Source organism: Orbicella faveolata, unplaced genomic scaffold (assembly GCF_042242905.1).
Source record: "Orbicella faveolata isolate gen_17 unplaced genomic scaffold, um_ofav_v1 contig_46, whole genome shotgun sequence".
Classification (NCBI taxonomy): Eukaryota; Metazoa; Cnidaria; class Anthozoa; order Scleractinia; family Merulinidae; genus Orbicella; species Orbicella faveolata.
The window spans coordinates 4436563-4462500 of NW_028301576.1; the positions used below are offsets into that span (position 1 = coordinate 4436563).

Genomic DNA, 25938 nt, shown 5'->3' on the forward strand with positions numbered 1-25938 from the left:
TTCACGCCGAGGACTGTACCGAGTTCATGAACATGATACGAGATCGATACATGTGGTCTTTGAGGGATCAAACGGTGTACGACTTGCAAATGTTCAAGAAAAAGAGCAAACCCGACGATCCCACCGAAATGTTGTACACGATCATGCATCGTGCCGAAAACGGACAGTGCGTCATCGACAACTCGAGAACGTGTACCACCATCCAGATCAATGGTAAGGCTAGGTATCCCGAGATGTCTATCGGCATCGATTTGGCTAAGAAGATGAAATGGATCAAGATGGGAAAGTTGCAAAACGGACGACCTGGTTACGTCTTGGGACCCAATTTGTGAAAAGAATTTCCCGCGGAAGTCGTACCCACTGCCTTGGACTTGATCATACCCCAGAATGATGGGGACGAGATTTTTTACAAGATCGACCCGGACGCATTACATCTGAGTGCTTTCATCAATTGGTTTTTCATGGACCTGGATCGTAGTTACGAAGAAGCGTTTGGTCACAATCGTCGTTCTTTGTTCGTGTATTCGAATGTGGGACAGAGTATGGTGACGAGAAATCAAGTAACGGATCTGTTGAGACAGGTTCATTACGATCCGGATGTGGTCAACGTTCAACCCGGACACGTCCTATATCTACCGGTGCGCACCACCACAGTGGACATTGTAGAGACACAAGTGTCGGAGAACGACGGAAAACTGGTGAACTCTGCTTCGGGTGTGACCTCCGTCACGTTACATTGCGTAAGAAAAGATGAGTGATTTTTATGTGAGCTTACCCAGTCACAGCAACAGGAGCGAATTTCCGGAGAACACGGCGAACCATTTCAAGATCAGGTTACCTAGTCCCATACGTCTGGAGGGACAAGGATGGAAAGTGGGAATGAGTAGCATCTCTCTACCCGACGCCCAAGTTTCGATGCCTTCCTTTACGAATGAAAAGACGGATAAAAAAGTCATCTTGGCCTATTACGCATGGAGACGTATTGAACATCAGACTTCAGACGGTTATACATTTGGAGAAGCTTACTTTGACACTGAGGACCTCAAAGATGTGTTCCACAACGTGACCGGTGTTGGATTCATGAAATCCATGATCGCCTATTTCGAGCGACAACGCATGTACAAAAATTCCGGTCCCAAATTTGGAGCGGAATACGTCACCGGTGGTCAAAGAACCTACGTCAAGTTGAAGTGGGAAGGTGAAGAACTGGTCACTGACAACAAAGTCATTATACAAATTTCTTTCTCCCACATTCCGGCTTTACATTTCAACGCTAAGTTTGCTGTGAAATGGGCTGGCTCAAACAAAATGAAACGACCAAGGTATACGAACTGGGACCTAACATACAGACGGATTTTTTTGACGATAAAATTCCCAACAGTGGTGTCCTCGATGACATACATGACAAGGACGGAAATCCTGGTTTTTGGACGGTCAGCGAGAATGGATATTTAAAACTCAGCATCTATTGCAATTGGCGTTTTCTGAACCTGAACAAGGCTTTTGAAGCCGTGGTGGGAAGTAGTTCGCGTTCCTGGTTCGTCTACTCCAACGTGGGAGGAAGTAGTGTGATAGGGAATCAAGTCACGGATTTATTGACAGAAGTCAACTTGATTCGAAGAGGAGCTGGTGTTCAGTACTTCGAACCTCTTCACATTCAATATATTCAAGTGCGCAAAGAAGTGCTAGACATTATAGAAGTGCAAGTGGCAGAGACAACTGGTGAACTGGTGAAATTTGGACCTGGCAATACGATCGTGACCTTACACTTTAAGAAATGATCGGAGGAGCCCTAGTACGATTTCAACCCGACAAACCTAAGCAGTCTGGGCACGGATTCGGGTAGACCTGGACAAACATCAAGACCCGAGGTCCCACCATTCTCAGAGACGTTCTGACCGAGACGGCTATGGAAGGTATGAAAGGTGTAAATGCGGCTGGCAAAGGAGGAAAGCCCAATTGGAAAGGTGGACTGGCCGGGGTCAAGCGAGGAGCCACACGAGCCGTCAAACGTAAAGCGACGCAAGAGATCAAACGAGCGTTGGCCAAAAAAGTGAGGAGAGACCTGTTTGGACTATGATTCCCATCTACTCGAGACGCGTGAGGCGGATCCCTGGACGACGCACGTATAAAGGTGGTACGATATTCCCCACCCGATCACAACTTCCTGACTATCGTTGGGTACAGTCTGCACTGAAAAGGAAACGACGCCGCCGTAGACGATGACGGACATGGTGGCCTATGCCCGGTCGACGGGGGTACGAAACCCCCGCCTGGACACGTTCAATGTCCCTCCCACTGATCTCAGCATGTCGTCTCGACGTGTGGTGAGAATCAACCCTTCAATACGGGGATCAACCCCGTGACCTTCCAAGTCGATCCGCAAGAAGACTTTATCGACTTGAACGAAAGTTTCTTCGAAGTGGAATTGACCGTCAGGAAAGATAATAATACAAATCTGTTGATGGCTGATTTAATAGGATTGGCCAATAATTTGGCACACACCCTCTTCAAGCAAATCAGTGTGCGATTGAATGGCACTCTCATCAGCCCCCAGACCGATACTTACCACTACAAAGTCTACATCGGGACGCTATTGAACCACGACCGAGACAACGGTGAAACGATTCTCACACCCAACGGTTGGTATAACAGTCTCGATGTACCCGACGACGGAGATGCCGGTGAATTCACAGCCAATAAGCTCGATCGTGCTACACCACACGCTGATTACGTTGCTTTGGATGCTCAACACAAAGCCGAAGTGGACGGGCGAATACAGTTCCTTGATGGGAAAGCTGTCACCATGCGGTTCAAGCCTTACCTGGAGGTGTTTCATCTAAGCAAGTTACTGGTACCTGGCGTAGAGATCCAGATGGACATGTACTTCAATGCCCCATCTCTGTGGACCATCCGATGGGATGGAGGCCGTACCCTCACACTGACTGAAGTCAACGTGAAAGTGAGACTGTTCCTGGCTCAAGTGAGAGTGACTCACTCGGTGTACCGAGAAATCATGTCCGACATGAATAGCGGAAAAGTGGCCACTTACCCCACGGTGAGAGGTGAAATTCGCACCTATTCTCACCCCAATGACAATCGTCACTTTGAGTGCAGCAATCCTTTCCACAGCCAACTGCCTAATCGGTTGGTGGTGGTGTTGATGAAACAAACAGACTTCAATGGAACTATCACGGTCAATCCCTTCACTTTTGGAAAATTCAATATCTCTTCCATCAAACAATTGGTGAGAGGTGAAGAGTACCCCTACGAGACATTGGAGCTCCAACACGATGGGGACAGTAAAGATCAGAGAGGCTACTACAGATTCCTCCAAGCTTCAGGAGCTTTGTGTCGGGGAAAAGGAAACATGGTCAGAAAAGAGGACTGGGGGCACGGCAAGAGATGCAACATGTTTGTATTTGATAACACGGCCAACGGATGTTTGGACAGTCCAGTGTTGAACCCCAAGCAGACCGGTGAGCTGCGTCTGGTGATCGATTTTGGAGCTAATCCCGGAGCAAACCCGACCATCTTGTTGTACGGCGAATTCGAGAACTTGCTGGAGATCAACGAGAACCGAGTCGTCGTCTACGACGTGTACCAGTGAACACAATGGAGAAAGTAGCCCTGAATAATCTACAATTGGATCATTTGGCCCGAGCGCATCCGACACTCTGTCGCGTCTTTTACGGAACGGTACTCTGCGATCGGCTTCCCAAGACACTGCCTCAAGAAGGACCGACTGCATACATCGTGAACACGGACCCTCACGATAAACCGGGCATGCATTAGATCGTTTTGTGGGCCGACAAGGACAGGTGCGAAATCCTGGACAGTAACGGTCTCCCGTTGGAGGTGTACGGAACCGTCGAACCGCTCCGAGAATGGTTGGACCGTCATTTCAAGTACCAGATTTTCAACGGCCAGAGTTTGCAGTCACTCTTCAGTCAAAGTTGCGAAGACTACGCCTTGATGTTCCTGATCGACCGAGCCGAAGGTCGTGACATGGACGCGTTTTTGAATCGTTTTAAGAGAAACGACTTTGTAGAGAACGATCATAAAGTAGGACAGATGTTAAAACGTTTGGTCGTGGACGAGTTGATCTGGCGCAAGATTTGTAAAACCCCGTGTCACCACGACACGCGAGGTTCCTCTAGAGGAGTGCGTCATTTGTTAAAGTAAGCTGGTTTGAATAAAAAAAGTGTTCATTTGAAAATGTTGCGTGGTGAAGTCCGATGGTTCCCTCGATTCCTAAAACTGTGTCGAGACAAGTATCTCGACTTGTCCTCGAATCATCCCCATCGTAGGGTCCTGGAACGCATTGCGGATTGCGACAGTTATCGGCGAGTCCGATTCATACTTGAAAAGGATTTAGCCTATCCGACTTTACTTCGACACGACATTTTCTACCTGCGACTGCGAGCCAGAATGCAAACAGGCGCTTACCGATAAGAACTTCCGACATCACTTTGCGAGTTAGTCTGAAACATGGAACGACGCAAAGCCTTTCGATTTCACACTCCGTCGAGTCTGTTGATAGCGGGTCCCTCGGGCTGCGGCAAGACGGTGTTTACCACCAAACTTCTCTTGGAGAACGGCGACTCTTTCCAAGAACCCTCGAAGAGTATTCATTACTGTTACGGATCGTGGCAAGATGGCTTCGTCGAGCTCAAGAAGGGAGGGGTCAAGTTTCACGAAGGCATCCCGAACAGCAAACAGCTACCCCGATGGTTCCCACGAGGGGGTGTCCTGGTCCTGGACGATCTGATGGATGAGGGCGGTAACGACAAGCGCGTCTTGGATCTCTTCACCAAACATTCTCATCACCGGAACATCACGGTGATTTACTTGTGTCAGGATCTATTCCCCAACGGAAAATTCGCCAAGACCATTTCCCGCAACGCCCATTACATCGTGGCCTTCAAGAACCCTCGGGATCAATTCGAGATACGAAATCTATTACTGCAAACGTTTCCCACGCGATGGCCGGAGGTGTTGGACACGTTTCGAAAGGTCACTGATCGCCCTTACGGCTACATGCTATTGGATCTTCATCCAGCCAGTCTGGACGATCAACGGGTCCTCAGCCGAGTGTTAAAAGACGAAGGATTCGTACGATGCCATCAGTTCGCGCTACCACCATGTTGAGGAGTGAAGCCGAGTGGTTCCGTAGGTTTATTCTCCGTTGCATAGCCATGCTACGTCGCATGTATTCCTTTCAAAAGGACCACGAGACGGTGAAACAAATCTGTCTCTGTTCGAGTTATCGTCAAGTGCGGTCCATCGTAAAAACCTATAACGACGAGGATTTCGAGAACTTGATTCATACCCAAGAGGTGTTGGCCAAGAAAGTAGCATGTTGAGGAGCGAGTCGTCTTGGTTTCCGTTGTTCATTCGCCTATCTGAAAATAGGCTCCACTACGTGATGAATCCCGATGAAATGGACTACGAGCCGATGAAACGGGTCACACAATGTGTGAGTCAAGTACGATCCATCTTTGAAGCATATAATGGTGAAGGTTTCGAGAGTTTGGTTCATACCCAAGAAGTGCTGGCCAAGAAGAAAGTAGCAAGAGATGGCATCAGGCGGTGATTATAGAGTTCTGTCACCATCTCCAACCGTGGGTGTAGGCAGAAGCCCGAAGATGCCGCCACCACCGCCCGTGGCAATGGCTGCAGGTCCCACGATCGGGGTAGGTACAGCCAGCAAGGGCGCAGCACGCAGCAACGTCACGATGGGAGTGGGTACGACACCTTTGGTCAAACAACCGGGTCGAGGAGACCGTATTCTCAACCAAGCCCAGATGCAGCAAAAACTGCAAGAGATGTTGCGACAACAACAAGAAACGGTGGCGGGTCGTCGCATTGCCGGCATCACGACCACCAACACGATCACGACCACCTACAAAAACGGACAACGTTCTACCGTGACACGCAATTCGACCAGTGTACGTAACTGGAAGATGAGGACCATCATTAGAAGACGTCGTCAGAGAAAGAGACAGCAACGAGGAGAAGGTTTCCTTGACATCATATCACCTGTTCAACGTGGTGGAGATCTTGTGAGTGCCTTGTCTACACTAGCTCCCATCGGTAAAGGGGCCGTGTTGGGGTTGGTCAAAGCTTTGGGCAAACGTGCCGTGAAAACCGGAATCCGAGCTGGAACTGGGGCTGCCATGGGTGCCGCCGGGGCAGGCGCTGGCTACGGGGTCCGAAAACTGGTGAAAAAACGCAAGAAACGACGATAAAAAAGATCGACCTGATGGCGAGAGTACTCAATCAAGATGTCGAGGAGTGAAGTCCAGTGGTTCCCCTACTTCTTGCATCTATAAAAAGGACAGGTGATCACCTTCGTGCATCATTACGCCATGTACGGAAGACGAAGACCGTTGAAAGGTAGGAAGAAGGGACAGAAAGGGGGTATTTTACCCTTGGCGGCTCTCATACCCGCTCTGATAGCCGGTGGCAAAGCCGTGGCATTGGGTGCCGCCTCCGGGGCCGCTGGTTTCGGAGCCAAGGAAGCTCTCGAAGCTGCCACGCGCAAAAGGCGAAGACGATAAAAGGATCGTGATTAGCGGAATCATAATCACTCGACATCATGCAATCTAGGAGAAGAAGAAAGAGACAGAAAGGAGGTACTCTTCCCTTGGCGGCCATCATACCCGCTCTGATAGCCGGTGGCAAAGCCGTGGCGTTGGGCGCCGCGTCGGGTGCCGCCAGTTACGGTGCCAAAAAAGCTCTCAAAGCCGCCACGCGTAAAAAGATAAAGTGGAAACCACTAACTCATTAACAGAGACAAACGATACTGGCCCGACAACGACGAACTGCGCAAAGAATTCAAAGTGCTGTCACTCGACACCTAAGAAATCCATAAACGAAAGAGGATGAATAGAATAACCCTCATTCGTTACCATGCAATCTCGGAGAAGAAGAAGGAGACAAAAAGGGGATATTTTTCCCTTGGCGGCCATCATACCCGCTCTGATAGCCGGTGGCAAAAGCCGTGGCGTTGGGTGCCGCCAGTTACGGTGCCAAGAAAGCCCTCGAAGCCGCTACCACGCGTAGACAAAGAGCCGTGACGGGTACTGCCCTCATGCAAAGAAAAAAAAAAACTGGGAACGCCGGGGACTGCCGGTTACAAAGCCAAGAAAGCATTGCGAGACCTCATGTAAAGAAAGATGCGTGGAAGACGATAAAAGAACGAGGATTAATGGATTCATCACTCATTCGACACCATGCAGGCTCGGAGGAAGAGAAAACAAAGAGGTAGAGGTCTCACTCTCGCTCCAGACGAAGCCGCGATTCTCAAAAGAATATTTAAACAAGTAGCCCAAGGTTTCAAAAAATTCCAAAGAGCCAAACGACAATATCAAAGAGATATCATTCTATCATTTGGTTTATGGGGTCCTATCTACATGGAAATGGCAAGAAGGAAACCATGAAAAGAGTGTGACCATCCACTCAGACCGCAGACAAAAAGTGCTGACCCGTTCTAAGAGTTGGTCAAAAGAGAGAGAAGACAGTTGGAAGGATGCCTAAAGCGAACAGAAAAAGAAGAAAGTCTCAAAAGGGAGGCACCGCTCCCTTCCTCGTGGACTTCAAGCAGGGATTCAAAGTCACTAAGGACATGATAAATGCCGTCAAGAAACCGGTCGATCATCAAAAGGCCAAACATAAAGTGGCTGGTTACAAACGTGAGTACCAACAGTATAAGAGACGAGGAGGTAGCAAGAGTTTAGGCAGCTGGGCCGTCGACAAAGGTTACGCAAGAAGAAACAGCGGTTGCTGCATCATGTAACCCTGTTATAAAAAGATTATGTCAATCCACTCGGAGGCAGACGATGAAGCGGTTACGGCGACAACGTCACTTCTTGGAGAGCGTTCTGAAAGAAGCCAATCGACGTAAACGTCAAGAATTGTTACAACACGCCAAAGATCAGATCAATGCTGTCAGCGAGATGGTTCTCAATTTGCTGAAAAGGAGGATCCCCATCGACGCAGTGACTTATGGGAAACTGAAAAGGCATAAAAACGTATTGCTAGAATTGAGTAAACGCAAAAACTCCCTCAAGCGTCGAAGGCAGCATCTCCTGCAGCACAACGGAAGCGTATTCTGGAGCGGATTACGCGGTTGTTTTCGAGCATGTCGTGTACGGTAAAAGGACGCGACAAAGACGGTTACCGGCTCGAGGGTATCGACGTGGTACCCAATTTCCCACCCGGCCCAAAAGAAGAAGAGTCCAACACCATCCCCAAACTCGTCCAGTTGTTACAAGACTCCAATCGACGCCAAGCCCAATGGAAAGATTCGTCCCAGTGCTGGAATCGTAGGTACCACGCCCTGTATCAAGAGCATATGGCTTTAAAATACGGTGACTTTTGTGAAACCTGTCAAACGAAACGAGATACCACTCCGCCCGGTGGGTGCATTGAGCTGTGCACGGAGTGCGGTCAAGGCAAGCAAACCGTCCAAAGTCTTCAACTGAAGCTGGAAAAGAAAGAGGAAGCCATACGATACTGGCAAGACTGTTAAGAGACGGCCTTGAGACAAGTGTCCCATTTCCCCGATACGACCTTGAGTCAGGGATGGACGAAGTCATGATGGTGCCCGTCCAAGAATTCAATCGATTGCAAGATTATTACAAGGGTCAGATTACCCAGAGTGCCTTGTTGAACAAAGCGGGACGTTTGGCCTAGTATTGGAGACGGGGACTAGGCTATGACAGTGAATAAAAAGAAAAAAAAGCACCCCCACTTGGGAGAAGAAGAAGTACCCGATGTCAACGAGTCTACGGGATCGACATCCAGAAATGGTTGAGGAAGACTGGGATCGAGTTTCATTGGCCCGGTTATCAGTACATGGGACCTGGGACCAAATTGAAGAAACGTTTAGCGCGAGGAGACCCCGGGATCAATCGTCTGGACCGTCTGGCCAAACAACACGACATTGACTATTCCAGGGCCAAGAACTTTCAGGACAAATGGAAAGCCGACGCCAAGATGATCAAAGGCATCGATAACTTGCCCGGACGTAAAACCATGACAGAACACATTGTTAAGAGAATCATGCAAGCTAAGAAACGTTGGAAGTTGTAAAAGTTTTTTTATTTGAAAAGCAATCATTAAACTTGTTGTTCAGAAAAAAAAAGGTCTGGTTATTTTTTTCATAACTCACACATCATACAACCGCGGAAGACACGAATAAAATCTGCCACGAACGCCTTCGCTTTATGCTAATCCCACTCACAGCCCCAAACGTGTGCCACCTACGTAGACTTTGGGTTTACGCGCGCGCAGAAATCAACCTAACCCTGGCGTGCACAAAAATCAACCTAACCCCAGGGGCGCGCAGAAATCAAGCCGACCCAGGCGCGCAAATCAAGCCAACCCAGGCGCGCAGAAATCAACCCGACCCAGGCGAGCGCAGAAATCAACCCGACCCAGGGGCGCGCAGAAATCAACTTAACCCTAGCGCGCGCACACAACCCTGATCTTTTACGCACTACGCACTCCTCAAAAACATTGACGCGCGCGTGCGAACCGCTGACAACTGCGGCACCCCTGACCGTTGGCCGCGCGCGCGAGCAGCTGACGACTACGGCACCCCTGACCTTTGGCTGCGCGCGCGAGCCGACTACGGCACCCCTGACCTTTGGCCGCGCGCGCCGACTACGGCACCCCTCAAAATGCAACCTGACCTTGGCGCACCAATCACTTTTCAGGCTCGCGTATAAAAGAAGCGGCCTAAAAAATCCTTTTACTTACCACGCGCGCTGATTATGGCTGAGCTGACCGACGATGAGATGAGTCACCATCACCATATGGACCTATACGAAGCCGTAAGTATTGATAGTTTAACGCGTTCCATATTCAGTACCAAGTATTGCAAAGTCACTTCGTAGCCATTTTGTTCGACTGAAATCTGGTCGCGCCTTTTTTAATAGAGTTACTGGGACTGGCTACCCGCAGAAATACAGTGTTTTGTGATTTCGCTAGCCGTGTCGCAGCATATCATTGACCGCAGAGGAAACACATTGTTAAGAAGGCTTCTCAAAGAGATTTTAGTTCACGCCAAACTGAAGAAAGCCTGGGGACGTGGTCACATAGAAATAAAAAGGTTTAAGTGTTATGCGATTTCACTAGCCGTGTCGCAACATATTGTTGTTAAGAAAAGGAACTATTGGCCAAACGTCATGAAGAAATTGTGGATTATGCAAGATTAAAGAAAGCCTGGGGATATGGTCACATAGAATTAATAACGTAATTTAATGAAAAACCGCGTTTCCTTTAGCATTTAAAAGAACCCGGACGTGCAATTTACACTACCAGCGCACTTCGGTGAGATCAAACAAAGCCACACGGAGTTAGTTTTTCTCTTTCTATTGCTCTCGTTTTTTCTGTCTTTCTCTTATTTTGTCTTTTGCTTGTACTTTTCTTGCTTTGCATTTTGCGAAACACAAAGCCGATCTAAAATGTATGCGAATGTGCAAGCTTTTGAGTTATTATTTTTACGCGCTCAGGCTGACGTAAGTGACCAGAATTGAAATTTCACCTTCTTAGCAACGCGCGCGCGCAATGAATCGGTTAATGGGCTCTTTAAGATGCCTTGAATAATGTAGACGAGAAAAACTCGTTCTCCGCTGACGTATGATTTGATGTGTTATTAGCCAATAAAAAACATTTGCGTTTGACCTCATTAAAAAAGCGTTGTACGCGTCCTCAATGACTGTGTCCTCATGTCTTTGCAGACTCCAAGACGAAGTCTGTCACTCTCCCCAGTGCCCACGCCCAGACTCAACGTTCCACGTCGCACTCGTTCTCTGGACCGAGTCCGCGACGACAACGAATGGATCTTCGACAACGACGATGACTGGAACTTCGATCCGGCCATCGACCAGATATTAAACGAAAACAGTAAAAGATCACACGACCAAGCCTTCTCGGACGATGACGACACGCAATACGGCGGCGGCGCCACCACTCATCTCCTAGACCTTCAACTGCGACCTGTAGGCGCCCGACGTAACTGGAGACACGTGGTGAACAAACGTAGATACGAAGCCACGCTCAAACAACACCGAGACGTGACTGCCAGGGACAACCTGGGCCAAGAACTGACCAACGCCCTGCAACGATCCATCCAGCGACAAATCGACCAGGATCCCAGCCTGACTCCCCACTCCACCGTCCATTTCACCATGCAGTCCAGCGCCTTCACGCACGCCTTCCAATCCGCCACCTTCAGCGTGCGCGAATTCCAACAAGGCAGCCAAAGACTGGACACTTATCTCCAGTCTCTCGCTGCCAAACTCAACTCCAACCAGGACTTCACCCCGGACGACACCTTCACCATGGAGACCACCTTCATCCAGACGCCCGGTCCCGGTAGTGGTCACGGCAAGCGAACCGACCCAGCAAGGCCGTCGTCCGGGGCATCGTCAAACGGTCGCGCGTGACCATCCAAAACAAAGACCTACTCTGCTGCGCGCGCGCCATCGCCACCATGAAGGCCAGAGTCGACGGGGGATCAACAGATGCCGATTACAAAAAACATGCTGCGAGGTCGTCCCATTCAAACCAACCGTGCCAAGGAACTCCACCGCTTGGCTAACGTCCCCGAAGGACCTTGCGGCCTAAAACAACTTGACATGTTCCAGGCGGCGCTACCTGGGTACCATATCAAGGTGATGTCCATCGACCCGCCGCACATGATCATTTACGCGGGACCCGTAGACTCGGACAAGCGCATTCTTCTCATCAAGGAGAACGGCCACTACGACGGCTGCAATTCCTTCGGCGGGTTCCTCAGCAAATCGTACTTTTGCCACGAATGCAACCACGGCTACGGCCACGACGACATTAAAAATCATCTGTGTAAAGGCAAATGGTGCCCCGCCTGCAAAAGAAAGGACTGTCCCGATTACATCGAAGCCAAAAAGACCGACAAGTTTCCGCGTCCATCTAAACCATGCTGCACCCTCTGCCATCGTTACTTCTTCGGAGACCAATGCTACAACTACCATCTGCAACGACGGGGCCCGAACACCAAATCCATCTGCGACACCCACAAAAAATGCCCAGACTGTTGTCACGTCTACCAACTAGACGATAAAATGCGTCGCGGTGGCAATCGTCGTCAAAGCCCAGAACACGTGTATGGAAAGGGCGAGTGCCGCATCTGCGGCAAACAGGTCATGCTGTCCAGTCACAAATGCTTCATCCAATGCATCCCCGAAAAAGAAGACCAACCCAAAACCAAAAGGGTCAATCGCGACCAGGTCAACGGCCGTCCCTTCAAAGAACCCTCGGCGGACGATTCCGATCGTCGTGCTGTGGTAGACAGAGATCCTCCTCCCCAGGTCTGCGCCGATTACGAAGCCACCGTGGACCAGGAGGGAGTGCAATCGCCCATCCTCCTCTGCGCCGAGACGGACGAAGAGGACCAAGAAGTGTCCTTTTACGAACCCGACTGCACCACCCAATTCTTCTACTGGCTAGAGGAAATAGCCATGGACCAAGACTGGGACGATCGGGGCTTCATCGTCATCTTCCACAACCTCAAGGGCTACGACGGCATGTTTCTCCTTGACTATTGTTACCATCACCACCGAGAAGTCACCAAGCAGATCACCATCGGTACCAAAATCCTCTCCTTCAAGACGGATCGCCTCACCTTCAAGGACTCGCTCTGCTTTCTTCCCGTGCCACTGGCCAACTTTCCCGCCACCCTCGGCATCCAAGAATTGACCAAGGCTTTCTTCCCTCATCTCTTCAACACCCTAGACAACCAAGAGTACCGGGGACCCATGCCACCAGCCTCCAGCTACGATCCAGACGGTGTGTCCGCCAAGAAAAAATCCGAATTCGAGCGATGGTATGCCGACAAGGTCCACAATAACTACACCTTCCATCTGTAAAGGGACATGGAGGCTTACTGCATCAGCGACGTCAAGCTCCTCAAAGCGGGCTGCCAGAAATTCCGACAGCAATTGAAGCAAAAGGCCGGCTTTCACCCCATGGAAAAATGCTACACGGTCGCCTCTTCGTGCCACCGGTTCTGGTGCAAGAAACGACTCACTCTCAACACCATCGCCTCCGAACCTCCTCGCGGCTGGCAGGGGGCTCGATCCAACCAGTCCGTCAAGGCCTTCAAGTGGCTAGCATGGCAGGAACACCTTCTTCGTCGTCACAGCCTCAACCACGACGAGCCTCATGCAGACCACATCAAGCATGCCGACAATGGCGGCGAGCAACGAGTGGCAAACGTCCTGGTAGACGGCCTGGATGTACACAACAACACCGTGTACCAATTCCACGGCTGTCTCTGGCACGGGTGTCCTCGCTGTTTCCCCCGCCAACGGGACAGATATCCCATCTGCCACACCGATCGCACCCTAGAAGAAGTCTACGAGCACACGCTCAAGAAACAGACCCTTCTCAAGCAGCACGGCTACCATCTTAAGATCATGTGGGAGTGCGATTGGGATCGGGAGGTCAAGACCAACGAGGCCCTCCAGCGATTCTTGGCCTCCTACCAGAAAGTGGACCCCCTAGAACCACGCAATGCCTTCTTCGGTGGCAGAACCAACGCCGTGCGTCCTCACCACTCCGTCGACCAGAGCCAGGGCGAACAAATCAATTACGTGGACGTGACTTCCCTGTACCCGTGGGTGAACAAGACTTACGAATGCCCCGTTGTACATCCCGAGATCCTCACCAACCCCACCGACCAAGACATCCACCACTACTTCGGCATGGCCTACATCGACATCCTTCCACCTCCACACCTTTACCAACCCGTGCTACCGCATCGCCAGGCCGGTAAACTCACCTTTCCTCTGTGCCGCTCCTGCGTCCAAGACCAAATGCCGCTTCCTCAGCGGGACAAATCGTGGCGGTGCTCGCACACAGAGACTCAGCGCACCTTGCGCGAACTTGGTGCACACCCGAAATTCAAGAAGCCGTTCGACAGGGGTACATCGTCCTGCACATTCACGAGGTGTGGCATTTTCCCCCAAAGCAAAGACGCAAGGGTCTCTTTGCCGACTACGTCAACACCTGGCTAAAAATCAAACAAGAATCCGCCGGGTACCCCGGGTGGTGCCTCACCCCCGACGACAAATTACGCTACGAGAGCCAATACAAAGAACGAGAAGGCATCTCCCTCGACACCGCCATGATCCAGAAAAATCCCGGCCGGAAAGCCACGGCCAAACTCTTGCTCAACTCCTTCTGGGGCAAGTTCGGAGAAAACCTCCACAAGAAACACACCGAAACCGCCACATCGCCAGCTGAACTCTCCGGTTTGGTATCCAACAGCTTTCACGACATCCGAGCCATCCGGATCTGCTCCGACGACGTGCTCGAAATTGATTACCTAGACTTGCGCGATAACCAAATCGATAACGGGCGCGTCAACATCTTCGTGGTCGCCTTCACCACCTGCTGGGCCTGTCTCAACCTCTATTCGTATCTCGACCAACTGAAGCAACAAGTGCTGTACTTCGACACCGATTCCGTAGTCTAATCCCACCAACCCGGTCAAGCCGACATTCCCCTAGGCGACTACCTGCGCGACATGACCAACGAGCTGGACGCCGACGATTACATCGTCGACTTCACTTCGGCCCGACGCAAAAATTACGGCTACAAGACCAAACCCGGCAAAGTCTGCTGCAAAGTGCGAGGGTTTACTCTCAATGTACGCGGCTCCCAACAACTCAACTATGACGTCATGAAAGAAAACATACTGGAAGAGTTGACCAATCCGCGCGACCAACGAAGGAACATTCCCGTCGTCAACCCCTACTTCTTCACTCGTAATTCCACCAGCAAACAGATCCGAGTGGGACCCCGCACCAAACAGTACGGACTGGTCTTTGATAAACGCGTCGTCGATCGCCAGATCTTCCAGTCCTACCCTTACGGTTACCAGTGGGACCGACCGACCGAATTAGACGATGCCGACATGGACAACGTGGAGACCCTGATGGAGCTGTTATAGTTCCGCCACGAACTGATCAATAGTACATGTTAAAAAAATTATTTCACGTTTTGTTACTTTTACAATAAACAAAATTTATTCACATTAGATCCGACGTTTCTCAAATGTATAAAACCATTTGTTAGTTTATAATTAAAAACATTTATTCACATTTGAATTGTGTCAATTGAGACCTTTTTTAGCGCACGCGCACAACCTTGATCTTTTACGCGCTACGCACTCCTCAAAACATTGACCTTGACGCGCGCGCGAGCAGCTGACGACTACGACTCCCCTCAAAACTTTTAATCACCACTCACCACTATCGCTGATGACCCTTATTTGGACATCACATGACCTGTGACGTCATCGATTTTGGTCAAATGCGCCATCTTCAATATGCTAATTAGGAAATGCTGCAATCTGATTGGTCGAGAGACTGCCACGTCATTTTTTGCTGCAGCTGATTGGCTACGGCCCCGCAAGAGCATGCTACACTACTTGCGTAATTAACATTTCTGTTAAATCGATCGTCTACTCATCAAGAATTGTATTCAACCTATCCTGTCAGAGCAACTTCTTGTACTGTTGCACACACTCGCATAGCAAGCAGACGATCACCCGGACGGCCCTTACTTCTCCCACGGTGGGTCATTTATTGAGTACTTATACCTTACTGCACCAATGCTACACCTATTTTTCAACTTGTGAGTTCCTACCTCATTAGTAGCCAAGACAGCACACGTAGTACAGGATGGAGATCTCTGTATGGTTTGTTTATGTCTTCTTTTAAATCCTTTACAACCGACATCAGACTTGCCTGCATATACCTGAATGTGAAAAGATGAAAAGAAGCTGAAGAAGAACGTTTATGTGTTATGTATATATCTACTAAACCTTCTATTCGTTTAATGAACGTTGGAAGAACAACGCCAACGTGACTATATGCTATTCTAAAAAAAAAAAAAAAGGAGTTGAAGCAAAATCAAGTTTGCTTACAATTTCCAGGTATTTGATAGATCAACCCAACAAGGCTCTCTCCATATTAGGGAATATTTTAGCGGGAAAGTGGCCAAAGCTTGTTCCATTCCTTTCAAATTACTGGCGATGAAACAAATCGCGAACACTCAGGCAAAGAGTTTGTCAAACGAAAATCGCTTTATCCACACAGCCATTTGAATATTGAACACGAATGATATATCACGTGTTTAATCAAAACGCGCCCATACCTTTTCTTTTACCTTTCCGCCTCCAAACCAGGGGATCGATTTCAGAAATTCTCCTTAGTTAAGTTGCATCCTAAGAATCGTTACACTAGTGTGAAGTGAAAGATTGTTTGCGCTTCCTGATGGTAACTTAAGCTGGCTTGCGTGTGATTAGAGAGCAATCTGTACATGTACCTCATCTCTGGGTATACGCGTCCACTCTTTGTCTTCTTGGATGTCTGAGTTTTGGTTTTGGATGTCTGAGTTTTGGTTTTGGATGCCCTTGAAGAAGCTGACCCTTGAGCGCATTTAATGGAAAGTCTTCTTACAGCAGCCTTTGTTGACTCAAAAGCTGCTCTCCTGACGTCCTTGAGATGTTCATTATTAACTCCCGCATCATAAATTTGCCTGGAAAGTCAAGATAACGAGGTCATGACGGTGGAGAGCCGGTAAATGCTGATACCTTTCAAAGACTCTTGATAAAACTTGATAAAACGTTTTTCGAGCAATTTGGTTAGTAACGAGTTGTGTTGTGTCTGGTTGTGATGACAGTTATAAATGGTATTATAAAAACAGCAATCTTAAAAATTCCCGCTTAAGTTTAAGAAGAAAGAATATTCCCGCTACCAATTTTACTGATATTAGAAAAATATCTAAGACCATGAGATGAGAGCGTTTACTGCAATAAATAATAATAATGATAATGATAATGATAATGATAATGATAATGATAATGATAATGATAATGATAATGATAATGATAATGATAATGATAATGATAATGATAATGATAATGATAATGATAATGATAATGATAATGATAATGATAATGATAATGATAATGATAATGATAATGATAATGATAATGATAATGATAATGATAATGATAATGATAATGATAATGATAATGATAATGATAATGATAATGATAATGATAATGATAATGATAATGATAATGATAATGATAATGATAATGATAATGATAATGATAATGATAATGATAATGATAGTGATAGTGATAGTGATAGTGATAGTGATAGTGATAGTGATAATGATAATGATAATATAAACATATTAAACTAGGGTAAGCCCGTTGGGCAACTAAAAACTGAAATGAAATTGCAATAAAAACCTTAAAAAGATTACCACATATGTAGTAAAAGATAAAGACTATATACATTTTTACTATGTCGGCAGATTATTTAGGCCTCACGGAACGGTATCCTCCCCCTTGGACCCCTGATGCCCAAGTTTTTGAGACATGCGCAGAGTACTTTTTTGGGGGAAACTGCTGTTCCTAGGAATACGCGGGCTCAACTCGCTAATGTTTACATTCAAGCTCACTCAAGCAAATTATTTTGAAATTGCAACAAAATGTCGAGCAGATGGGACGAAAAAGAGTTCACGGCAGTCATTTTTCCCGGTTAAATCAACCGTAAGTAAAGAAGAAGAAAGAAATTACCAATGAAAACGTGAAAAAAATAGCTGCAAGCAGTGTCCGCGAAGAATTGAAAGACCTGTCGAGCGAGGAAAAAATCGACAAACTCGAGCGGGACTGTAAACGCCTACAGTGTGAAATTGCCGGCCTGAAAAGGACAACACAAACTCTACGACGAAGTATAGGTAAGTGTCTGCTCAAGTAGTCATCAAGCCGTCTATAAATCTCCTAAAAAGTGTTTCGTAACGTTTCTGAATTACCAGTAAAAGCCGCTTTCCCATAAACACATTAAAAATTCGTGGCGATGTCAATAAATGCGAGTTTCGATGTTGTCACTAAAAGTTTTAAATTCAAACTTATTTAACGTAATAATATATTACCACTACAAGGGGTCAAGGAATACTTAAAAGGAAAATAGTTTTAAAAAGTTTGTAAAATGAAGCAAACTAAATGGCATGGTCACATAGGACACGGCTTTGTGTCTAAATACCAAACTTGAAGCGGCGATTTTGGCGATCGAGTTGGACGCCGAGTTCCGAAGCAGACAAAAATTTAATAACATACTCTGGACTGGATATCACCGCTTCGCAAAAAGAGGGCTCCTTCATAGCTGGGTACGCAGTAAACCAGATTTGAATCGCAGCTAAATGCTCTTTTAAAAAAAGTCAGCTTGCTCGAACCATTGCAAAATGTTCAAAATTGGATAGATATTTAGGTTATTTTTAATTTTGTGTGGCCGGCCGGCTTTCGTATATTACGCCAGTACTTCAGGTACTTTCGTAGGTTCATGTAAAAAAAAAAAACAGCCTTTTAACCAAAAGCGACCGACAAATTTTAGTCTAGTCGTAAATTTTGTGAGAATGCATTTTTTCCCCAAAGGGTTTGTCTGCCTTAGCTAGCCAACATCTCGACTCGATATAAGCGAACCGCTGAGGAAACAGTAACTTTCAGAAATCCACACAAGTACACTGTATACTTTAGTTTTTCTATTCTTAAATTTATTATTTAAATAACAGAAAATACAAGTTTGTACTCTCATAAAACTTGTAAGGCCCTATTTATCACAGCAAGGAACAGTTTTTAATAATGAAATTTTCATATTTACAGTATTTTTGAGAAGAATTAACAATGACCTAAGGAAAGATGTCTTGAAGTTACAAAGTGAAGCAAAGAAGCGTGAAAGAACTTTGAAGTCTACTGAATTGAAAACGGAACAAGTCGGTAACAAACTACGAGGGACAAAATCTGCTTCCACAAAGCTGAAAAGACAATTAAAGGAAAATGATGAAAATGTAAAGAAACCTAGGTATTCCCTTGTGGATACATTTTCTCATGGCAAAAATGGAACAAATCATAGAACAGTCGTGTTTATGGCCTGCACGAGATATTTACAGCATGCATGTTTGCTTTCTAGCCAAAAGACACCCATTGCATTACATCTAATTTTCAGTATTTTATTCAACTGCAGCCCCTCAACAAATGTTGTTGTCTCGCAATCCACACCGGCAGACTGGAATATCCTATTAGGGGAAGCCGATAAACTGATATTATGCAAAAGATTTGCAAGTAGCCAATATGATTTTCATTTATGGAGTGATGACTCCAACAAAGGTGGCAAAGAGCGGCACATTGTAGGTGTCCACACCTGGTGCCCAGAGATCAATAAACCCAGGGCATATGTCCACGAGAATGCCAGTTCTTCGTACAAAACCTGCAAAACATTGTACAGTCTTTGAACATTGATCTTCCATCCACTTTGGACATGCATACCACCCAGTTACCTATGCAAGAAGAATGAAAGTCAAATATGGGGTGGCTCTTTCTAAAAATGTATTTTCGTGAAAAGATTATTTTCAATTGTAACAATTTCATACTAAACAAATGTCCTTCAACTATGTTCTATCTGAGATTCAGATAAAGTAATAGTTTGCGGGGAGTCTTAACCATTTGTAAAATACAAATTGTTGCAGTGTAAATAATAGTGATCATAAATATCAAAATACTTCTGAGTGATTATAATGTAATGCATGATTACTGTAGAGTTGTACAGTCAGCAGTTTACAGTGAATGTGAATATAAAAATACTTCTGAGTGATTATAATGCATGATTGCTGTAAAGTTGTACAGTCGGCAGTTTACAATGAATTTGAACATACATCATAGTTTTTCATTATCATTCATATGGGGCAGTTGTTTAAAACTAGCATGATAAGTAAGCTACATAATTTTCACTGCAAAAATGTCAGTATTGCTCATTTTTAACGAAAAGTTTGCTTAAAATTACACAAGAGTGTAGCTTGTATAAAATAAAATAACATAAAGCAGTGTACTAGTGTACATGAGGTACCATGTTGCATGAGAGAAAACACAAGGTTGAAAGGAATCGAAAGTAACTTAAAATAGTGGAATGTAAAGCAGAGCACTGTTTATTAAAACCTGATGTAACTGATAAAACTCACAATAGACTGAATAATTTTATTCCCTCCCAAAATATCATGAAAATATTATCAACAGCGAGATGTCTAAACAAGACCACCTTTATTCAGATCATTAAAAATGAAAGTGCCTATTATGTTGGAAAAAAATCATTACTGGAATACCAAACAGTTGTTGTGGCTTACTAATCAATACTAGCAGGGGGTATTTACCTGAAAGAATGGAGCGTAAACTCACCTCTCGTAGCCTCGAATTTAACATCTCCCAAGCTGTCTCCGTGCGCTTAGTACATTCGATATTTATTCCACTACAATATCTTGGGCGCGCGGGGAAAAAGTTGAAATAACTTCAAGAGCAAGCTGTCTAGGCCTCTAGACCTTCATTATCCAGGAAACTAGAAGGCAAATCTCGAATTTCACCGTTTCGGTTTTTTGATATCACCGCCTCTGCCCGCTGAGGACGGCAAAAAAGTAAAAAAATACGTATTTCTGCCACTTACGCGACGAAAGAGAAAAAATTAAAACGGTAGAACTTTCAGCTGTGTCCCATTCTTCCTTCTTTGCACGTCTATGGGCCAAAAACTTCGCGTCGGAAGATGATATTCAGTCAAAAAGTTTACAATAATTTGACTGGAGCAAGTGTTCCCGAGAAACGGTTCGACTGCGCATGTCATAAATTTTTTCCTGCTGATGTACTGCATACCATTCCGTGAGGCCTATTATTAAGAGTCACTGACTGGAAATATCGAGAATGGCTGGCCAGGTTAGAAAAATCGAAAATCCTGAAACTTTGCCTAAAGAACGCTTTTAGGGAGCCCCTTTCGAAAATATTTATTCCGATTTTCTTAGAATTTAAAGTCTTCGAGAAATTCGCAAAAAACGAAAATATAGCTTTTTGCTTCATTAAATATGCAAAAAATATCTTGAAAATTGACAAAGTTCTCGGTATTCGCATTGGAACAATTTACAAAACTAGAACTCGAGGTAAACTTAGCATAAGAGCTTTACTTTTCTTCTATCTAACAATAGGAAGTTTTAAGTTTTTCAAGCATTTTGAACGATTCCGTCGACCGTTGAAGAATAGACGCCTTTACAGTTGTCTGCTCAGTGACCTGGCCTTTGGATGGCAGCGAGGCTAGAGTTGACCTTGTTTTGATACAGACCTCACTGCTTTTGTTGTGTAAAACAAGTTGTTCTGATTCCCAGAATCTGGGAAATAAAAGAAGGTACTTTTATGCAGACTCTCGCCAAAATTCTGGTTACAGCAATTTTTCTTATGCGAGATATGCGGAGCAATTTTTTACCCAAATTTACAGAGATTTGTATGGAGACGCCATGCTGGTGCCCATCCGTATGGGCACCAACATGGCGGCCGGAAACCACCAGAAACATCTGTCACTGAGTTTTGCTACAAAAGCGTGAATTTTTTGTATGAATATTAGTCTTCAGCGGCTCCTATACATCATTAAAGTAAAATCTCAGGAAGATCAATAGTTTTGTTGCTTGAATTTTAGTGACGTCATGTGAAAAGCAGCTATTGTTGAGCACTCTAGTCTGTTTTTGTTCCATTTGTGGGCCATGCTTTGTGGGAAATATACAAAAAAAGAGTTGATCCATGTCGTTATTACAACATTGTTTCATTTTTTCACGCAAGGTACGTGAAGCTACAGACAAAGCCCAAAATATAAGTTCAAAGTCACATAGACTAAACACGCTACATGTATTACGTGACTGGCGTCACGCAATATTTATTTTCAGTTAGCTCCAATTGGAATTCCTCGATTATGGAGATTTCGACACTTACTTATAATAGAAGCATATAGGGGTTTGTCTTTCCCGTCTATACACACTCGATTAGTCTGCAAATATTCGAAAGGAGACCGGTCTTTTAAAGTATTTTTTAACCATTGTGTGTCGATTTTGATCTTGATGGAAAACGGATTAATTAGATGCACTAAATGAAACGAAGAGGTTTTATTAACGTGATCCAGCTAGACCAAGGAAGCAGGTTTTCTTGAAAAATAGCATAAGACTGTTTGATGTCTATCCCGCGAACTGACCTCGGCTGGAATTCGGCCTTATCCAAACGCCGTGCTTCTGCCGTGCCGAACTCAAATAAATTTGGCCCGGCAGTGGCATGACAATAAGCTATGAAAGATTCAAACATCGAATCTAATTCATTCGCGCAGAAGATCGAAGAAGTTTGCTTTGCTGAGGACCTTTTTAAATGCTAGAAAGCAACTGTAGCTGATGCAGCAGGATATCAAGTGAAGAAACAGGAGGGGCGGGGGGGGGGGGGGGGAGGGAGGAGGTGAGGAGGGGGCTTGAAAACGAGCGGTGCCGGCGCAAGTTTGTAGAGGGGTCTAGGGGCATCCTCCCTCCCAAAAAGCATTTTAAATCTAGGGGCTCGGAAATGGCATTTTTGACATTCTCCATGGTGTCGTTCTTAAGAAAATCAACCTAGTGGATGAACTATAGAATGACAGGTACTTTTAGTGCATTTACAGCAATATAATTTGAAGATATTGTGAGCTTGATACATCTTTCTCAGCCCTCCACGATATATCACGCCCTTAGTACTGACTGACCTTCGCTTTTACACAAGCCGCTCCGTGTGTTGGAAGGAAGTGCACGCTGCGGAAAGGTTAAAACTATGTAAACATGAAAGCTTCCTACAGATCTAGTAGTACGAAGTTGTAGCTTTGTAAAGTCTTGGTAAATCCGTAGTCAACCAGACTTTTTTCGTTTTCTTTTCCTTCTTCTTTATTTCTTCATTTGTTCCTCATACTAAAACAAAATGAACTGTCATCGTAGTAAGAAGTGAAGGGGAGGAGGCTCAAGTCCTCACTCCGGCTCCGCCGTCCCTGGTTCAGATCGGCACGTTCATGGCAAGGGCACGCCGTTCGAAGCCAAGTCGCGCTACTGCCGTGCGGAACGGCATTAGGCCTGCCGTGCTAAAAGTAGTCGCGCCGACTTTAATTCAGCCTGCCTAACTGAGTGCATGCATGGTTTCAAACGTCGTGCTACTGCCGCGCTTGAGTCGAAGTTCTCGGTATTCGCATTGAAATAATTTATAAGACTAGAACACCGGATAAACTAAGCATATTGAAAGCTTTATATTAAATTAAATTTTGAGGGGTTCCGTGGACTGTCGAAGAATTCAAGCCCCTATGGAAACGGCAAAAATTGAGTAATTTTACGGGCTTAAAAGGCGTTTTAGTTTGCCCAATATCGGGTCGAAATAAATACTTTGATGAACTTTTGGTCTTCTTCAATCAGTATTTGGAACAAAAAATCTGGGCAGCAAGAACGCGCGCCAGTTTAAGGCTAGGTGAACTTTTTTGCATGATTGACGAAAATTGAAAAGTCTCTTCATAGAATGACTACTCGACATATTTCTAACAGTGTTTTTTTTTTTTTTTTTTTTGTCTTGTTGATGTTTTCAATTACTTAGCCTTAATAGTTTCCAAATAATAAAGAAAGAGGGAAAATCGATGGTTAAACTGACAACCGTTTACATAACACATTATCCCCTGTCATATTTTTCGGCTCAATCCCTGTAAAAGGTACCGCAAAAGCTCTCGCGGTGGATCTTTTGAAGATTAACCCCTAAAATGTACGACGAGCACCCCCGTTATTTTTATATGAGTCTTCCCCCTCCCCCCCTCCCCCCCCCCCCCCCGCTCGGGGGAATGAATAAAGTTTGCATGCCGTGTAGCCCAACTTGGCTTTGGCGTGCTCTTACGTACCGTGCCGAACTGAATTTATAGCCTGCTGCATCAGCTGCCGTTACTAATATTTGTAGCATTTAAAATGGCCTTCAGCAAAGGAAGCGCCTTCCGATTTTCTGCGCGACTGATTGAACTCGACGTTTGGAATCACCGCTGTTCTCTTGTCATTGCCACTGCCGGGACAAATTTATTTGAGGTCGGAATGGCAGAAACGCGACGTTCGGACTAGGCCGAATTCCAACCGAGGTCAGATCGCGGGATCGATTTCAAACAGCCTTACTCTATTTTTCAAGAAAACTTGCTTCCTTGGTCTGGCTGGATCACGTTAATAAAACCTCTTCGTTTCATTTCGTGTATTTAATTAATTCGTTTTCCATCAAGATCAAAATCGAGACACATGCTAAAATTTACTTTAAAAGACCAGTCTCCTTTCGAATATTTGCAGACTAATCGGGTGTATATAAACGGGAAAGACAAACCCTGATATATCTCTATTATAAGCAAGTGTCTTAACCTCAATAATCTAGTAATTCCAACTGGAGCCCACTGAATATAAATATTACGTGACGCCATATGCGTTTTAAACCCGTAAAACTACGCGATTTTTGCCGTAGGGGCTTTAGAAGGCAATTCTTCAACGGTCGACGGAATCTTTCAAAATGCTTGAAAAACTTGAAACTTCCTATTGTTAGATAGAAGAAAAGTAAAGCTCTTATGCTAAGTTTACCTCGAGTTCTAGTTTTGTAAATTGTTCCAATGCGAATACCGAGAACTTTGTCAATTTTCAAGATATTTTTGCATATTTAATGAGGCAAAAAGCTATATTTTCGTTTCTCTGTGAATTTCTCGAGGACTTTAAATTCTAAGAAAATCGGAATAATATTTTCGAAAGTGGCTCCCTAAAAGCGGTCTTTTGGCAAAGTTTAAGGATTTTCGATTTTTCCAACCTGGCCAGCCATTCTCGATATTGTCAGTCAGTGACTCTTAAAACTTGCGCTCCGGAATAATAGCTGCCTTTCTTTCTTCATCTTATCCGTTGTATATATGACTATCCGTAGTATTATTATGACGTGGAACTCTGCCCATGAACCGGAAAAACTGTTATAACACTTCTCACTTTCGTACCGAACTTATAATTGTTTTTGCTTAATCTAACCCCATGAATTGAACTGCAGTTGGAAGCTACTGATTAAGGCAAATGGAAAACGCCAGATAAACAAACCTGGCCACAATCGGAAAATTCGCCAGCACCTCGTCCAGAGCAGGCTTGGTCAACATGAGAATTTCACAGTATGTTTTGGCTTTGACTGTGGCTAAGCGGTGTTCACCGAAGATAAGTCCGATCTAGATATATAAACAAAACAAAAATCAGCGCGGATTTTGGTAAAGAGTATCTTTACAACCTATTTCCCCAGTGACTATCATATATTTAAGACCTGACTAGCGCTATTCCGACTAAAACCATAGAGGAAAATTTAAGTTTATGTGTTAGCCTCCAATATGAGCTCTTGAGTTCCACGACCAAACATATATGTAAATGTAAAAAAATTAAATAAAGAAAATAAGGCAGCTGAGGGCAACTACGGGAAGTTACAGTTGTATGCACAATAAAGTAAACAACAAATTCGATCGCTTAAGGTGGCTCCCTATAGTTTTACGGTTGCACGCGCGCTGATGACAAAAGTTCAAGTAATCTGCGCGCGTTCGAATGAAAACGTCACTGTTTTTCGATATTTTATTATGTCAACATGAGCACAACAAGCAAAACTGACAGTGAATTTTCTCGCGTTTCCTTCACTGAAATTCCGTAAACCTTGGCAGATTGGTAGTAAATGTTTTACTTTAGTTGGAGCTCGTTTTTCAGGGAAATCTATAAGACCAGTTTTCTCGCAGCGGTAAAAGACGTAAATTTGCAAAAATCGAAACTACTGCTACTAAACCCCAATTTTTTCGTCTTTAAAATTCGTATTCCGCAGGAGACGATATGCTGTGAAAATTTGGGAAGATTTCACCGAAGGAAATTCGAGAAGATCGCAAGTAAAGCCATAAAAAAGTAAAAAACATATTTGTTTGGGCATTTATAATTCAAGACTAAAACCAATAGTTTTAACAGAGATACTAGACAAAGTAAAGCACTATTTAA

The 25938-nt window shown here is 45.3% G+C and overlaps 5 protein-coding genes across 5 annotated transcripts in view; 4 read left to right on the top strand and 1 right to left on the bottom strand.

Annotated features, from left to right (window-relative positions):
• Window positions 1-25938, bottom strand: part of LOC149098041 (uncharacterized) — a 104378-nt gene that overhangs the window by 51996 nt on the left and 26444 nt on the right. The window contains exons 19-21 of the mRNA XM_089277609.1: window positions 25018-25139; window positions 16387-16599; window positions 15706-15816 (exon numbers count right to left, since the gene is read on the bottom strand). Of these exons, the coding sequence (XP_089133735.1) occupies window positions 15706-15816; window positions 16387-16599; window positions 25018-25139 (446 nt within the window). The remainder of the gene's footprint in view (window positions 1-15705; window positions 15817-16386; window positions 16600-25017; window positions 25140-25938) is intronic.
• LOC149098042 (uncharacterized) lies at window positions 3017-4196 on the top strand. The gene has a single exon (XM_089277613.1). The coding sequence runs from the start codon at window positions 3017-3019 to the stop codon at window positions 3608-3610; it is 594 nt and encodes a 197-aa protein (XP_089133739.1). The 3' UTR covers window positions 3611-4196.
• Window positions 4472-5159, top strand: LOC149098043 (uncharacterized). Its single transcript, XM_089277611.1, has one exon. It carries the CDS (start codon window positions 4492-4494, stop codon window positions 5149-5151), a length of 660 nt encoding a protein of 219 aa, XP_089133737.1. The 5' UTR covers window positions 4472-4491; the 3' UTR covers window positions 5152-5159.
• Window positions 10725-11459, top strand: LOC149098044 (uncharacterized). Its single transcript, XM_089277610.1, has one exon. The coding sequence runs from the start codon at window positions 10740-10742 to the stop codon at window positions 11457-11459; it is 720 nt and encodes a 239-aa protein (XP_089133736.1). The 5' UTR covers window positions 10725-10739.
• Window positions 16624-19729, top strand: LOC149098045 (uncharacterized). The gene is made up of 3 exons (XM_089277882.1): window positions 16624-16640; window positions 17389-17410; window positions 18697-19729. Exons 1-3 carry the CDS (start codon window positions 16624-16626, stop codon window positions 19363-19365), a joined length of 708 nt encoding a protein of 235 aa, XP_089134008.1. The 3' UTR covers window positions 19366-19729.

Coding starts and splice junctions, on each gene's coding strand:
- LOC149098042 (XM_089277613.1), top strand. CDS start 3,017: ATGTCCGACATGAATAGCGGAAAAGTGGCCACTTACCCCACGGTGAGA.
- LOC149098043 (XM_089277611.1), top strand. CDS start 4,492: ATGGAACGACGCAAAGCCTTTCGATTTCACACTCCGTCGAGTCTGTTG.
- LOC149098044 (XM_089277610.1), top strand. CDS start 10,740: ATGTCTTTGCAGACTCCAAGACGAAGTCTGTCACTCTCCCCAGTGCCC.
- LOC149098045 (XM_089277882.1), top strand. Junction 17,411..18,696: donor TATTTAGGCCTCACGGAACG/GTATCCTCCCCC, acceptor TATTTATCACAG/CAAGGAACAGTTTTTAATAA.